The sequence below is a fragment of the Sus scrofa genome, chromosome 2 (assembly GCF_054392235.1).
Source record: "Sus scrofa isolate SSC_HxYL_T2T_F1_AM1 chromosome 2, Sscrofa_HxYL_maternal_Yorkshire_Landrace_v2.0, whole genome shotgun sequence".
In the NCBI taxonomy this organism is placed as follows: Eukaryota; Metazoa; Chordata; class Mammalia; order Artiodactyla; family Suidae; genus Sus; species Sus scrofa.
Window position 1 is genome coordinate 11,161,404 of NC_139384.1, and position 17,205 is coordinate 11,178,608.

General features: G+C 37.9%; 1 protein-coding gene across 2 annotated transcripts in view; it reads right to left on the minus strand.

Annotated features, from left to right (window-relative positions):
* Window positions 1–14,134: 14,134 nt before the first annotated feature.
* Window positions 14,135–17,205, minus strand: part of MS4A13 (membrane spanning 4-domains A13) — a 44,971-nt gene continuing 41,900 nt past the window's right edge. Inside the window, exons 1-2 of one of the 2 annotated variants that reach the window (XR_014836432.1) lie at window positions 15,529–16,007; window positions 14,135–14,188 (exon numbers count right to left, since the gene is read on the minus strand). Coding sequence is in view for 1 of the 2 variants with exons in the window: in XM_085009530.1 (XP_084865656.1) it covers window positions 14,186–14,188 (3 nt within the window). In the remaining variant the exon portion in view is untranslated. Of the gene's footprint in view, window positions 14,189–15,528; window positions 16,008–17,205 lie in introns of those variants that run through there. The other variant, XM_085009530.1, reaches the window with a different exon arrangement.

The following is a 17,205-nucleotide window of genomic DNA, read 5'->3' on the forward strand; positions in this document are numbered from 1 at the left end:
TATGGCCTGGGAGAAAGGAACACCATTAATTACTTACTACTATTCCAGTCCAACCTTTGAAAGAAACACCCATCAAGAAAAAGCCAGGGTAGAGAGGTAAGGTGACAACCTAACAGAATTTTGAGATTTTCAACATTTAACTCAGTTTGCAGATACAATGACAATTTACACCCAATAAAACTGTACTAAGACACACTGTAAACCAGCTATAATGGAAAAAAATAAAAATCATTATTAAAAAAATTGTACTAAGAGCCTGTTTATCTATTGTTTGAAGGAGCCATATGGCAAGAGCCTTGGCGCCTTGAAAGAACTGATCTCCTTGATACACATCAGTCCTCATGTGGTCAACAATCTTTACCTGCAGATATAACTCTTACGTTTTATATGATACTAGACTTGGTATTTTTTTACCTTACTTGCTTTTCTCTCATCTTCCCTAAACTGGAATTTGGACTTTGATTCCTTCTGTTTTTCCCACCCCCATGCCCTCTCATAACTATGGTTTATATCAGAGTCATAGGCCCTGTATGAACAAGAGTGAAAGAAAAATAGTGAATCCTTGGGTTACCTGGTTTTCTATAACTCCTCCAATGAATCATTACCTGGCTTGGGGATTGTAGATAATTTCTGCCCACTGAGGTCAAGCCGACAATGATAGTTTCTGAGCCAAAGGAAAAAGATAATTCTAAGATTGCTATGTAGAGCCCCCGACATGTCTCGGTAGGGCCTTTCAGTTAGTTTTCAGATAGATGTTTCTCAGGTGTGCCTTATTCTACCACAGCTGAATAAGCCACCCCTCCATGCTCCTATTCATCCCCCAGACAAAGGAGTTAAGCTTGAAAAAACTTAGGGAGTTATATCAGAGTTCAGAACCTAGAATCTCTTGTCTTACTGCAACTCATATTCCCAGGATGCCTGGTGATGCTGACACCATTTTTCTCACAGATCTTCTTAAACAGGATAACTTCAACTTGAAGTTTACAACAGGCTCCTTTTATAGTATGTGATTATGAAGAGAGCCAAGAACTAGCTAGTTGGTGGGAAACTTCTTACCACCAACCACTATGACCACTAGGCAACACAAAAATATGCATTTAGTGGCATTTCTGACAGGCTATGGCAAGAGGAGGAGGCAAGGGGATCCTGAAGTAGATAGGACTTTTCCCACTACTGCAATGGTGTAGGGTTTTGGCTCCTTTGCTGGACTGGGAATATGGTGACTTTCTCTAAAGTCTGAGTTTAGAAGATTGCAGGATTAAAAAAAAACTTTTATTTTTAAGTAATTATAGATTTACAGGAATTTGTAAAAATAGTACAGAGAGGTCCCGCATGCCCTGAACCTGGATTCTCCCAATGGTTACATCTTAACATAAGTGTAGTCTATAATCAGAATGAGGAAATAGAGCTTGGTATGATATGTGCTTGTAGTTCTGTGCCATTTTGCGACATGTATATTTTTATATACCCACCACCATAATCAAGATACAGAACTATTTAATCACTACAAAGATATCCGTCATCCGACACCTCTATAGTCACTCTCTCTCCAACTTCCTTAATCCCTGAAAGTCAATATGATTTTTTTTTCTTTTAAAGCTGTACCTATGGAATATGGAAGTTCCTGGGTTTTTTGGTATCCTTGCTGATTTTTGTTTAATTACCAATTTTTCAGAAGGGGATATTGAAGTTACAATTAAAATTGCAGATTTGTTTCTATTTTTCTTCCACTTCTATCAGTTTTTGTTCCTTGTTTGTGCAGTGTTGTTGTTTGGTGCCTATGCACTGAAGATTATATTTTCTTGGTCTAACGATTATTTTATCATTGTGTAATGCCTCTTTCTGTCCTTTCCTTTATAACTTTATCTGTTTTAATAGAGCTAGTCCTACTTTATTTTCATTAAGTATATATAGTATTTCTTTTCCCATTCTTTCTCTTTCAACCTTTGTCATTGAATTTTTTGGTAGACATCATATAGTTATTGATGAAGCTTAAGTCTTTTTTAAAATTTGTTTTGTTTTTTATTTGCTCATTCTTTTTTATTTCTGTTTTCCTTTGATTGTCTTACTCTGGGTTTCTTGAATAATTTTTAGGATTCCATTTGATGTATCTGTAGTGTTTCTGAGAATATCACTTTGTAGAGGATTTTTAGTGGTCGTGCTGGGTATTTTTTAAAGATATACGTAGTTTATCACAGTTTACTGGTATTGACATTTTACCAGTTCAAGGGATGTGTAGAACTTACTTCCCTTTATTTTCTCCCATTTATACCATACTTATATAACAAAACAGAAACAGACTCACAGATAGACACTTACATTGAGAACCACATCAGACAATGTTATAATTTTTGCTTCACCTATCAAACATAACTTTAAAAACTAAAGGGAAAAAAGTATATTGTATTTATCCAAATTTTACTTTTTCCATTATCCTTTTTTTTCTTCTTCTTGATGTTCCAAAGTTGTTTTATCATTTATTTCTGGATAACTTCTTTAACCATTCTTTTAGGGTAAGTCTGTTTGGGACAAATGTTCTTAGTTTTTCTTCACCTGAAATTGTCTTGACTTCTCCCTTTGTTCCTGGAGGGTGTATGCATATATTTATATTATATTATATTATATTATATCATATCATATCATATCATATCATATCATATCATATTATATTATATTACATTATCCTGAGTTGTCAGTACTTTTCTTTCAACACTTTAAAAATGTTGTGTCACTTTTTTCTGGCTTCCATGGTATTCTGATGAGAAATACATGTCATTCCAATTACCTTTCCTCTGAAACTAAGGGCATACTTCTCTTTCACTGTTTTCTTATGATTTTTTTCTTAGTTTTCAGAAGTTTCATCATGACATGTCTTGGCATTAATTTTTTTTTTTTTTTGTCTTTTTGCTATTTCTTGGGCCACTCCCGCGGCATATGGAGGTTCCCAGGCTAGGGGTCGAATCATAGCTGTAGCCCCTGGCCTACGCCAGAGCCACAGCAACGTGGGATCCGAGCCGCATCTGCAACCTACACCACAGTTCATGGCAACACCAGATCCTCAACTCACTGAGTGAGGTCAGGGATCAAACCTGCAACCTCACCTCATGGTTCCTAGTTGGATTCATTTCTGCTGCAGCACAACGGGAACGCCTCTTTATTTTTTGGTTTATCCTCTCCATGTTCACATTGAATAATCTTTTTCTTATTGAATATGGTTGATTTACAAAATTATATTAGTTTCAGGTGTACCACATAGTGATTCAATCTTTTATAGATTATACTTCACTTAAAGCTATAAAATATGGCTATATTCACTGTGCTGTACAATATATCTTTGTAGCATATTTCTTTTATACATAGTAGTCTGTGCCTCTGAATCCCCTACCCCATCTTTCTCCTCCCTCCTTCCCCCTCCCCACTGGTAATCATTCATTTGTTCTCTACATCTCTGAGTCTATTTCTGCTTTGCTTTATTCATTAACTTGTTTTACTTTTTAGATTTCACATATAAGTGATAACATAAAATATTAGTCTTTCTCTGTCTGACTTATTTCACTTAGCAATGCCCTCCAAGTCCATCCATGTAGTTGAAAATGGCAAAATCTCAATCTTCATGGCTGAGTAATATTTCATTGCATGTATGTATGTATGTGTGTATGTGTGTATGTGCATGCACATATATGTGTGTGTACATACACATACATATATGCCACATCTTCTTTACCCATTAATCTGTTAATCGACACTTCAGATATTATAAATAGTGCTGCTATTGACAATGGGGTGCATGTATGTTTTCAAATAAATGTTTTCATTTTCTTTGGATGTATACACAGGGGTGGATTTGCTGGATCATACAGTAGTTCTATTTTCAGTTCTTTGAGGAAGTTCCATACTGTTTTCTGTAGTGGCTGTACCAATTACATTTCTACCAACAGTGTACAAAGGGTTCCCTTTTCTCCACATCCTCTCCAACATTTGTTGTTTGTAGACTTTTTGATGGTAGCATTCTGAGAAGTGTGAGGTGATATCTCATGGCAGTTTTTTTTTTAATAATTTTTATTTTTTATTAAAGTATAGTTGATTTACAATGTTTCTTTAATTTCTGTTGTACAGCAAAATGACACAAACACATACAGTTCCCTCTGTTGTACATTAGAAGACCTATCCATTCCAAATTTTACAGTTTGCATCCACCAACCCCAAACTCCCCATCCGTCCCAATCCTTCTGGCATCCTCCCCTGGCAACCAGAAGTCTGCTCTCTATGTCTGTGATCTGTGTCTGTTTTGTGGATAGGATCATCAGAGCCATATTTCAGATTCCACATGTAAGTGATATCATATGGTACTTGTCTTTCTCTTTCTTTGTCTTTTGTCATTTTGTCTTTTGTTGTTGTTGTTGTTGTTGCTATTTCTTGGGCCGCTCCCGCGGCATATGGAGGTTCCCAGGCTAGGGGTTGAATTGGAGCTATAGCCACCAGCCTACGCCAGAGCCACAGCAACGCGGGATCCGAGCCGCGTCTGCAACCTACACCACAGCTCACGGCAACGCCGGATCGTTAACCCACTGAGCAAGGGCAGGGACTGAACCCGCAACCTCATGGTTCCTAGTCGGATTCGTTAACCACTGCGCCACGACGGGAACTCCTGTCTTTCTCTTTCTGACTTACTTCACTTGATATGAGAATCTGTAGTTCCATCCATGTTGCCACAAATGGCATTGTTTTGTCCTTTTTTATGACCAAGTAGTAATCCATTGTGTATATATACAAGAGCTTCTTAGTCCATTCATCTGCCAGTGGACATTTAGGTTGTTTCCATGTCTTAGCTATTGTGAACAGCACTGCAATGAACATAGGGGTGCATGTATATTTTTGAATGAATCTTTTGTCTGGATATATGCCCAGGAGTGGGATTGCTAGATCATATGGTAGCTCTATATTTAGCTTTCTGAGGAACCTCCATACTGTTTTCCATAGTGGTTCTACCAATTTACATTCCCATCATCAGTGAAGAATGGTACATTTTTCTCCACACCCTCTCCAGCATTTGCTATTTGTTGAACTTGTTAATGATGCCATTCTGACCAGTGTGAGGTGGTACCTCATTGTAGTTTTGATTTGCATTTCTCTAATATTAGTGGTGTTGAGCATTTCTTTTCATGTTGCTCTTATTGTGTTTCTCTAATGATTAGTAATGTTGAGCATCTTTTAATAAATCTGTTGCCCATGTGTATATCTTCTTTGGAAAAGTATCTATTCAGGTCTTATGTGAGTTTTTGGTCAGAATTGTCAGTTTTTTTATATTGAGTATTAAGAGCTGTTTATATATTTTAAATATTAACCCTCTATTAGTCATATTATTTGCAAATATTTTATTCCATTCAGTAGGTTGTTTGGATTTTCTTTTCTTTTCTTTTCTTTCTTTTTTTTTTTTTTTGATGGTTTCCTTTGCTCTGCAAAAGGTTTAAAGTTTAATTTATTGCTTTTGTTTCCTTTACTTTAGGAGACAGATCAAAAATAATATTGCTATGATTTTTTTTTTGTCTTTTTCCAGGGCCTCTTCCTGCAGCATATGGAGGTTCCCAGGCTAGGGGTCGAATCAGAGCTGTAGTCACTGGCCTATGCCAGAGCCACAGCAATGCGGGATCCGAGCCGCGTCTGCAACCTACACCACAGCTCACGGCAACGCAGGATCCTTAACCCAACTGAGCAAGGCCAGGGATGGAACCCGCAACCTCATGGTTCCTAGTCAGATTCATTAACCACTGCGCCACAATGGGAACTCCTATTGCTATGATTTATGTCAAAGAATGTTCTGCTCTTGTTCTCTCCTAGGAGTTTTATGGTTTCTGGTTTTACATTTAGGTTTTTAATCCATTTTTAGTTTTTATATATTGTGTGAGAAGATGTTATAGTTTCATTTTTTTTTTACATGTAGTTGTCCAGTTTTCCCAGTGCCATTTATTGAAAAGACTGTCTTTTTTCCATTGTATATTCTTGCCTCCTTTGTCACAGATTAATTAACCATATGTGTGTGGGTAATTTCTGGGCTCCCTATTCTATTCCATTGATTATGTAGGTCTGTGTTTGTGCCAGTTCCATACTGTTTTGATTACCATAGCTTTGTAGTATAGTCTGAAGTCAGGGATTATGATACCTCCAGTTTTATTCTTCCTTCTCAAGATTTCTTTAGCAATTCAGGGTCTTTTTGTGGTTCCATAAAGGTTTTAGAATCATTTGCTATGGTTTTGTAAAAAATGTCCTGGGTATTTTGATAGGAATTGCATTAAATTTATAGATTTCTTTGGGTAGTATGGACATTTGAACATATCAATTCTCTCAGTCCAAGAGCATGAGATATCTTTCCATTTCCTGTATAATTTTCCTTCATCAGTGTTTTAAAGTTCTCAGAGTATATGTCTTTCACCTCCTTGGTTAATTTTATCAATAGATATTATATTCTTTTTGATGTAATTTTAAGCAAGTTTTTTTTCTTTGTCTGTCTGATAGTTCATTATTAGTGTACAGAAAAGAAACAGACATCTGTATTAATTTCATATCCTGTGATTTACTGAATCCATTTAGTAGTTCCAATAGTTTTGGGGTGGAGATTTAGGTTTCCTATGTATAGTATCATGTCATCTGCAAATAGTGATAGTTCTACTTCTTCCCTTCCAACTTGGCTGCATTATCTTTCTTTTTCTTGTCTGATTTATGTGGGCTAGACTTCCAATACTATGTTAAATAAAGTGATGAAATTGGGCATCCTTGTTTTTTTTTCCTGATTTTAGAGGAAAAGCTTTCAGCTTTTCAACATTGAGTATGATGTTAGCTGTGGGTTTGTCACAAATAGCCTTTATTATGTTGAGATATGTTCCCTCTGTACCCACATGATGAGAGTTTTTATCATGAATGGGTGTTGAATGTTGTGACATGCTTTTTCTGTGTATATTGAGATGACCATGTGCTTTTCATTCTTCTTTTTTTACAATGTGGTGTATCACATTAATTTGTGGATATTGAATAATCTTGCATTCCTGGAACACATCCCACTTGATCATGATGTATGATCCTTGGCAGTGCTTTATCCTTGGCAGTGGCAGTCTTTGCCCTAGGAGGGAACATTGCAAGAGGGACCAGAATGGGTGCTGGATTCAGATTAGAGTATGTACTAAGGCAGTTGTGGGAAACCAGTCAGAGTGCCAGGCAGCTTCAATCCACTTCCTTCTGCCTTATTTCAGGAGTAAGCAAGCATGTACACACCTTTCATGAGCAGAGTCTAGGTTTATTACAGCTCGAATGTCAGTCTGGAGTTGGTTTTCAAACCTGCTAAGGGGACTTATCCTCCCAATGCTGGACTCCAAGTTTGGGATCCCCAGTATGTGGTTTGAACTGCTCATTCCCCAGAGAAGATCTATGAACCTGTGTGATCCCCTTCCTCTCTGTGTCAGCCTCCAGAAGATGTGGGCCCTGACTTGACTTCTCTCTTCCCTTCTTACTTGACTCTGTGTGGTTCCTTCTCACAGCCTGGACTGTATAAGAGTTTTTCTGACAGTCTCCAGTTTGTTTTCAGTGATGTGTTTGTGCTCTATGTGCTTCTACTTTGTCCTCTTGATCTCCTCTCGAATTGGGTAGTTTGTATTGTTATACTTAAAGTTTACTGATTCTTTCCTCTGTCTTTTCTATACTCTTGCTGAACACATCCAGTGATTGTTTTGTAAGTTATTATATTTTTCTGTTATAACATTTCCATTTAGTTTTCTCTCTCTCTTCTATTTCTTTTCTTAGACTTTCTATTTTTAAAGTTGTATTAAGCATGCTCATAATTGTTTGTAATATTTTTCTAGTAGCTACTTAAAAATCATTGTCAGATAATTCTAATGTCTATATTATCCTGGTGTTGGCATCTATGCACTGTCTCTTCTCATGAAAGTTGAGATTTTCCTGGTTCTGTTTTAGATGAGTGATTTCCAATTGTATCCTGGACTTTTTGTGTACAGTGTTAGAAAATCAAGATATTACTTAAGGTCAGAAAGATGGAAGATTAGGAAGCTCCAGGCCCTTTTTCCCCCATGAAAATATCAAGTGAAAAACAACAGGCTGACTATAATAGCTTTCTGAGAGCTCAATACTCTTTCATGATAAAGACGTTCAACAAATGGAGCAGAGGGAAGCTACCCCAACATAATAAAGACCAAACATTAAAGGCCATAACTAACTTCACACTCAGTGGTAAAAGACTAAAAACTTTTCCTCTAAGATCAGAAATAAGACAAGGATGCTCACTTTTGCTATTTCTATTCAACATGGTACTGGGGTTCCAGTCAGAGCAACTCAGAAAAGAGAAGAAATTAAAAGCATCCGAAATGGAAAGGAAGAAGTCAAGTGATCTCTGTTTGTGGGAAACCTAAAGATTCCACAAAAAGTGTTAGAACTTACAAATGAATTCAATAAAGTTGCAGGTTACAAAGTCAACATATAAAAATCATCAGATGTATTTCTGTGCATTAGTAATTACGAAATCAGAAAAAGAAATTAACAAAGCATTCCCATTTATAATAGCACCAAAAAGAATAAAACTCTTAGGAATAAATTTAACCAAGGAGGTGAAAGACCTGTACACTGAAAACTACAAAACAGTGCTGAAAAAAAATTAAAGATACCAATACATGGAAAGATAGCTCTTGTTCATAAATTGAAAGATTTAATATTGTTAAGATGTCAATACTACCCAAAGCAATATACAAAGTCAATGTCATCCTTACCAAAATCTCAACAATTTTTTTTTCAGAAATAGTAAAATAAATCCTGAAATTCATGAGAAATCTCAAGTATGAATCTGAATCATCAAAACAATCTTGAAAAAGAATAACAGATGTGGCTGTCACACACCTCCTGATTTCAAAACTTATCTCAAAGCTATAGAATCAAAACACCATTAATGTTAAAGAGATAATAAAGAAATATCATGAACAACTTTATGCCTGCAAATTTGATAGCTTAGATTGAATAGACCAACTCCTTCAAAAACACAATTTGCCCAGCTCATGCAGAAAGAAACAGAAAATCTGAGTAAGTATTATCTATTAAAGAAATTTAGGGAGTTTCCATTGAGGCTCAGTGGTTAACAAATCCGACTAGGAACCATGAGGTTGCAGGTTTGACCCCTGATCTTTCTCAGTGGGCTGAGGATCCGGGGTTGCTGTGAGCTGTGGTGTAGGTTGCAGACGCGGCTCAGATCTGGTGTTGCTGTGGCTGTGGCCGGTGGCTACAGCTCTGATTAGACCCCTAGCCTGGAAACCTCCATATGCCACAGGTACAGCCCTAGAAAAGACAAAAAAAAAAAAAAAAAAAGAAAGAAATTTAATCAATAATAAATAAGCTTCCAAAACAGAAAGCACAAGGTCCAAATGAAAGGACGTGGAGGAAACTTAAATGCATATTGCTAAGTGAAAGAAGTCAATGTAAAACACCTACATACTATTTGATTACAAGGATATGACATTCAGGAAATGACAAAATTATGGAGATAATAAAAAGATCTGTGGTTGGGTTGGGGGGGAGATGAGAAGGTGATGCTCACAGGACCTATAGGATGCAAAAATACTCCATGTGATATCATATAGATGGATACACGTCCTTATACATTTGTCAAGACCTATATAATATACAATACCAAGAGCAAATAGACTTTGGGTGATTATGATGTGTCAATGTAGAGTTCATCAATTGTAAAAAAAAATATATATATATATACCACTCTGGTGGGGGTTGTTGATGGTGAGGAAAGCTATTTGGGTGTTTACGGGAAGTATCTGTTCCTTTCCTTCAATTTTGCTGTGCAACTAAAATTACTCTTAAAAAATTAAAGTCTTAGTAAGAAAAAAAGAACAAGACAAAAAAAACTCTAGTGTGGTACTGACATAAAGATGAACATATATACCAATGGAACAGAATGGAGAGATCAGAAAGAAACTCTTGCATGTATGGTCAAATGGTTTTTGGCAAAGATGCCAAGGCCTGTCAATGGGGAAAGACAATCTTTTCAATAAATAGTGCTGGGAACACTGGATATCTGTGTATAAAACAATGAAGTTAGACCCTTTCTTAGATTGTGTATGAAAATTAACCCAAAATGGATCCAAGACCTAAATGTAGGATCTAATACTATAAAACTCTGCAGTGTAAGTGCCTGACATCAAGCTTTTGTGATTGTAATGTAAATGTTTGATATTAATCTTTTGATTGCTGAGGAATTTATTTCAAAGACATCCCTCTTGAAAAAATGTACTGCAACTGTGTAACACAGCATCTAGCAAAACAACCAGATAAGGAACCAGGCCACCTCTACCTATGAAATTCTCCTTTAGAAAGCCCTGGGTAACCTAGAAAACTAGCTGCCTAAGAGAATCCTCCTTCCCACACCCTGATTCCTGCTCTTATGCTTTAAATTCACCAATAATAGTGAGCTCATGAAATGCTAGATATTCTACGCTAGGGCCCTAATAATGCAGAGCCCCAGGTCCATGCTCTCTCCCTCTGTCTCTACTTACAACTTCACTGTGTAACTCCAGGACTTGCTCTGTATCCTCCAGGACCTGCAAGAAATAAATCTTGTTCTTAAAAGGTCCCTGATGTTTTCTTGTTGAAGTGCACCCTGTGATCATAAGAACCCTCTGGTCATAAGAACCACAAGGACTGGCCAGCTACAACATGGACCCCAGCGGGGGTGGGGTGGGGTGGGGTGGGGTGGGGCTCCCTATGAGTAAATATGGTCTCAGAAATTGGCTCTGACATTCCCAGCCAAGAATATCACAATCAATAAGCTGGGACAACACAAAACTCCTAGTAGAAAATATAGGAGAAAAGTTACTTGACACTAGATTTGGCAATGATTTTTTTGGATATGAGATTAAAAAAAACAGGCAACAAAAGAAAGAAGAAGATAAACTACATCAAAATTTAAAACTGCTGTGCATCAAAGGACACAATCAGAATGAGAATGCAACCCACGGAACTGTAGAAAAATTTTCGAATCACATATATTCACAAGAGTATATATCCACAAGAGTATTATAAAGAGTAAATATATGGAAAATGTAACTCCTAACACTCAACAACCACATCAACAAAAACATATAACCCAATTAAGAACTGGGCAGAGGACTCGACATTTCTCTAAAGAAGATACACAAATGGCCTATAAGTACATGAAATGATGCTCAGCATCACTAATCCAAGGGAAATGCCAGTCAATGAGATACTACTTTGCACTCATTAGGATAACTACCATCTAAAAAGCAGACTACAAGTGTTAGAGAAGATGTGAAGAAATTGGACCTTTTGTGCAGTGTTGGTGGAACTCTAAAAAGCTGCTCTGCTTCAGAAAGAGTTTGGCAGTTTCTCAGAAGTTAAACATAGAACTAGCATATGACCCAGCAATTCCATTCCTAGGTATATGTATAAAAGAACTGAAAGCAGGGACTGGAAGAGATATTCATACACCTACATCGACAGCAGCATTATCTGTAATAGCCAAATGTCTACTGATGGATAAATGGACAAACAAAATGTGGTTATATACACAATGGAATATTTTCAGCCTTGAAAAAGAAAGACATTCTGACATATACTACAACTTGGTTGACCTTGAGGACATTATGTTCGCTGAGCTAATCACGAAAGGCAAGTTCTGCACAACTCCACTTTTCCGAGGCACTAGTGTGGTAAAATTCATAGAGAGAGAAAGGATGGTAGTTGCTTCGGTCTGCAGGAAGGGAGGAATTGTTTAATAGGTATAGAGTTTTAGTTTTGTAAGATGAAAATAATTTTGTTAAGATAAAAGAATTCTGCGGATGTATGGTGGTGATGGTACAACAATGTAGACGTACTTAATGTCCCCGAACACTTAAAAAAAGTTTTTTAAGGGCCACACCCGTAGCATATGGAAGTTCCCAGGCCAGGGGTCAAATTGGAGCTATAGCTGCTAGCCTAGACCACAGTCACAGCAGCATGGGATCTGAGCTGCGTCGTTGACCCACACCACAGCTTACAACACCGCATCTCCAACCCACTGAGCAAGGCCAGGGATTGAATCCACGTCCTCATGGACACTAGTTGGATTTGTTAGCCACAATGGGAATGCCTTAAACTGGTTTTGATGGTAAATTTTATAACGTGTATTTTAGTACAATTAAAAATATGGATGGGAGTTTGGGGTGGTAGATGCAAACTATTACATTTGAAATGCATAAGCAACAGGGGGTCCTCCTACTGTACAGCACAGGGAGCTATGTCTAATCTCTTGGGTTAGAACATGATGGGAGATAGTATAGAAAAAAAAATGTACATATATGTATGTCTGGATCACTCTGCTGTACAGCAGAAATTGAAGGAACATTGTAAATCAACTATAATTTTAAAAAAGTAAAAAATATATATATGCATATATATATATATATATATTACTTAAATCTTTTTCAGCAAGTCTTCTCTGATACTGTGCTGGCAAGGGCATGGGGGTACAACCTTATTACTGCTGGGTGGGAGTTAGATTCCCCACTCAGCCTCTACTGACACTGGCAGATGGGTGGGGAGAGGGGTACTTTAGGCACCACTGTGCCTGGTTAAGGTAGGGTCACTACTTAATTGCTCCACCATGTGGCCTATACTGACACTGGGGAGGCTGGGTTAGGGCGCTCATTCCTGCTGAGAGACGTGAAAGTCTCAGGTTCCCATTTAGTTGCCTCTGGCACCACCCTGGGGAAGGGGAGGGGTGTCTTTTTACAGCCAGATGATGATGGAAGTCTAGATTCCCACATGGCTTTTGTTTATGGAGGTGGGGAGCCATAGTTTTTCCTATGGTGTTTGGCTAGAGTAGGTCAGTTATTGTCTGAAAGTGTTCTGCCTTGCTAGGCTGCCCTTTCCTGGATCTATGGCTGAGAAAATAGGATTTTCTTGGTTTTGTTTTTATTTTTTGTCTGTGCTTAATACTATTTTGGGGTTATAGGCTTCTTGAGCACCCAGTTCTGGATATTTGAAGAAAAGCAGACAAACAAACAAAAACCCCCAAGAAATTCACCACCATGTCATTCCTTGGGTTCCCAGGGCCCTAGCTCTTCCGCTTCCTCTGTACCTTTCAGAGTCTTATTCTATTTGTCCAAAGTACTAGCTGTAATTAGTGGTAGGAATAGGGAGAAGTGTATCTATCTTGTCCAGAACTAGAAGGTAGAATGCTTTATTGAATGAAATTTACCCTTGCAAAATGGTAGATCTCATTAGAAGGACAGTAATGTGGCCAGTAACAGACATATTTTCAGAAACACTTTATTCCTTCTCAACATACAGACCAGGTTAGGGGACAAACAGGTTAGGAATCCAGATCTTTAACATAAAACTGGGAATGAGGAGAGGAAACTTTGGGTTCATTACTTGCTTTATGTAAGGCTCTTAGTACAATTCTGGTAGAGGATCATATAGATCTTAAATAAGAGAAGGCAACAACAGACTTGAGATATTGGGAATATTCCTGGACTAAGCTTTACTCCTGTTGGTTTAATTCCTAATCTGGCTCCATCATCTAACAATATGGGTGGCTAATGCAAAAGGACATAACCTGCTGGATTTGATGGAGGTTGCCTGGGAAAACAGTGCCATGTCTAGCGAACGATGTCAAGAACTTACCACTGTTATGATCACTGTCCACACGGCTTTATGGCCTGCAGCTTCTCCTGAATATTAATTCCCACAATCTAACCATTTAATATGGGACCATGTCATCATCAGTTCAGCTTGAAATAATTTATAGATGCCAGAAGGGATTTTATAATCATTTCCAGACTCAGAGTATATTTTCTGGGAGTATGACTAGGTTGTAGTAGTTTGGGCTTTTTAAAAATATAGTTAATAGATTCATAATTTTTGCTTTATTTAACTTTAGCCTGATATATAGTTGATACGTTCAGGTGGCATGTGGAAAATGCAGGTATTACATAACTATTTCAGGACACTTTCATTACTTCTCTTTCAATTGAGGAGTTCATAATAGAGGTGGTTAATATCTTCTCCTTTTCAAATTTAGAAATTGCAACACTATAGTCATTTATTCACTCAAGTAGCATTGAGTTCTTACCCCCATCATTCTAGTTTCCTCTCTTATCCACAGATGACGTCCTGGCATTTTTCACTAGGATACAATAGAGAAACGAGAAGATAAATGTTTCTTTTCTACAGGAAAATGTGGAGAAAAAGAAATAGTAATTATGTTCTCTGATAAGATACTTAAAATTGAGAGAAATCTAATCCTAGAACTGCTCATTTTTCACTGTTTCTTAGTCCCCTCTTTTTCATCAAACCATCAATATTACTAACTTGAAAAATCCAATAATTAGTACTCAAATAGTGTTCTTCATTTGACAACCTTAAATTGGACTGCAGTACATAGAATACAGTGGTTGCTCTGATCCATCAGTTCCTTTAGAAATTACCCACATTCCTACAGTCACAGGGTCAGAAAAATTGGATTTTTTTCTTGCTATGGTTTATTCTCTTAATCCTTGTTTCCTTCCAATTAAAGTCTGGTGTGGGGGTGTCGGACTGACAGAACCTGAATGCCTATATCAGCTGCATGGGATTCTAAAAAGGAAAGTGCTCTGTATTTTACTTTGTAAAGATGGGCTTCATAAACTAGGGACCTATGAAGATATAGGAAAGGGATTCTATAGATAAGACAAGTAAAACTTATGGATAACTATCATTAAAATTGTGGATAACCTTTGGTTTTTCTGTATAACTCATATCAGTTGTCCCTAGACTCCATATTTAATATCTATGAGAATTTTTCCTTAATCTTAGATAGCTAGGCAAAATGTGAACATATAACTCAAAGTGGGTTCATAATGTCCTCTTTCCCACATTGTTTGGTCTGATTTCTTGAGGGGAAGGTTAAAACCTTAGGAGCAGTGGCATTGCATGCTCTACTCTAATGGACAGAGTTGTGGAGAAAGTGTTTGGAGAGTGACATTTGAGAATGAGAAAAATAGGACACCCAGAGGAAAAAAGAGATGAGGAGCAGCAGAACTTGCTGAGTTTCTGAGGGCTTTCAATTTTCTAGTTCCAGTTTCTTTTGGAAACCTGGCTAACTTCTTGCCCTTACATTATATAATCATATATGTTCATATATTACAACAAATATATCTCCATTTTGCTAAAACTAGTAAGGGGCAGTTTCTTGCAACTAAGAGGCCATTTAAAAAAAAATCACCTTGTCTTCTAACTTTTCTCGTATGGCAATCTACTCTCATAATCCACTCTCCTGAATCTCCAGTCTGGCTCTTCTTCTCGCCCCTTCCCCTTTTATTTACAGCCATTTCTGAAATCTAAGACTGTCTTTAAATTCTTCACTAGTCAACTTCCATTCACACGAACTCTTAGGCTTGAGTTCTTTAAGCTGGCCTATTGTCACTTGAAACTGAGAAAATGTAGACAGTACAAAGAGCCAAATTTGCGTTCAAATCTTGTTCTTACCCATGTCATTTATTCTTTCAAAGGGTGTTTCCTCAGCAGCAAACAGGGTTGTTTGGGGGAGCAAATAAGAGAAATTGGTACAAAGTTGAAAATTCAGAAGAACTAGCGTTGAGAACGCCTGCCCTCAGCGTGGTCCACACCGACCACGGGCCCCTGCATTCACTTACTTCATCACAGGGCTAGAGTGGTGGGCTCTCTCGGGTGCGCCCTTAGTTCGGGCCTTTTCTGCCCCAGAAGTCCTGGTGGCAGCACTTGCCGAGTGGGCGCTGCTTCTTTGGTGGTGCCCCTCATCACCCCCCACGCGGTTCCACCGCTGCAACTGCAGCCAAGAGCGCCGCTTCCGGGGCGGCTGCACCAGGAGCCCCGTGGGAACACCTGCGTGGTGGGGTCCTCGAAGCCCTGCGGATTCTGCAGGTCCCGGGACACGGAGAGAGAAAGAGATGTTGGGGAAGGGAGTTGACATAGACAAACCCTTTGCTGCCTGTGTTGGCATCATCCTCTGACGGCTTTTGGCATCACAATCGGGGCACTCCTGATTCCCTGGCTACCTCTGCAGAGACATCTCCATCAAATACATGCCCCCCTCTCTCTCCACTTCTCTGTTAGGTTAGTATCAGCAAAAATCCTTCTACCTTTAATCTTCACAAGGTTCATCTTCATCAAGCTACTTGCCCTTCAACATATGTGCCTGCTTTTTTCCTTTGATCAGAGCAGGTCAAGCTGCCAAAATGAATTCATTTTGATTAAATCTCTATTTTTGAATGAATCTGATTAAGTCCAGTAAGTAGGGAGATACTATTATCAGACATTAGAACTTTTTGTGTGTGCATGGGTAGCATTACTCTGTTTTCCTTTTTCATTGAATTTTAGAGGTTGGTTCTTAATTTTTAATGCTTGGAAACGTTTTGTTTTCTTAAAATATGTGGATTTAAAGTCAGTTCGGATAGTCTGATTTGTTGAAAATTTGGTTAACTAATAAGACTGTGGCATTATTACTAAATTCTCTCTGTTTTTTTCTCCCTCCTTATTAGTTTCTTCCATTGAATCATCTGTGGGAAATTTTTTCACATTCCAGTTATTATAATCTTTTTTTGGCCGCACCCTAACATGTAGAAGTTTCTGGGCCAGGAATCAAACTGAAGCCATAGCAGTTTCAACCTGCTGACTCCTTAATAACTAGGTTACCAGGGAACTCCCTATTATAATCTTTATTGATGAATATCCCTGCTGTCTGACACATTGTTAGAAGTAAAACTAAAATATCTTAGGCCTAATTTGGTAAATGAACATGATTTCTATTCTTTCAGCCTGAAACTCATACTTGAGTCCCTTGTACTTTTATTTCTTCACATAATTTGAACTCTTTGTTTTTATATCCTGTCTTCTACCAATCATTTGTAGTTTAACATGAGTGAATTTCAAAGTTGGAGGGCTAATAGTCTGTTCCCATGAGAACCTAGGATTAGAAAAAAAGGATTATCTGGGCATCTCTGGTTTAACCCAGACATGTATGCAAGTACTTGAAAACAGGCCCTATAATCTTCTGGTTCCCAACCCCCTCCTGCCTCCTAAAGTCCCAAGTCTCAGCATTTCCTTCAGTTCCAGTGCTCCTAGGTGCCAGAATCTTCTCATAAATTCCTGACCTCCATACTCTTTTGGGGCAAGGGTACACTCTCT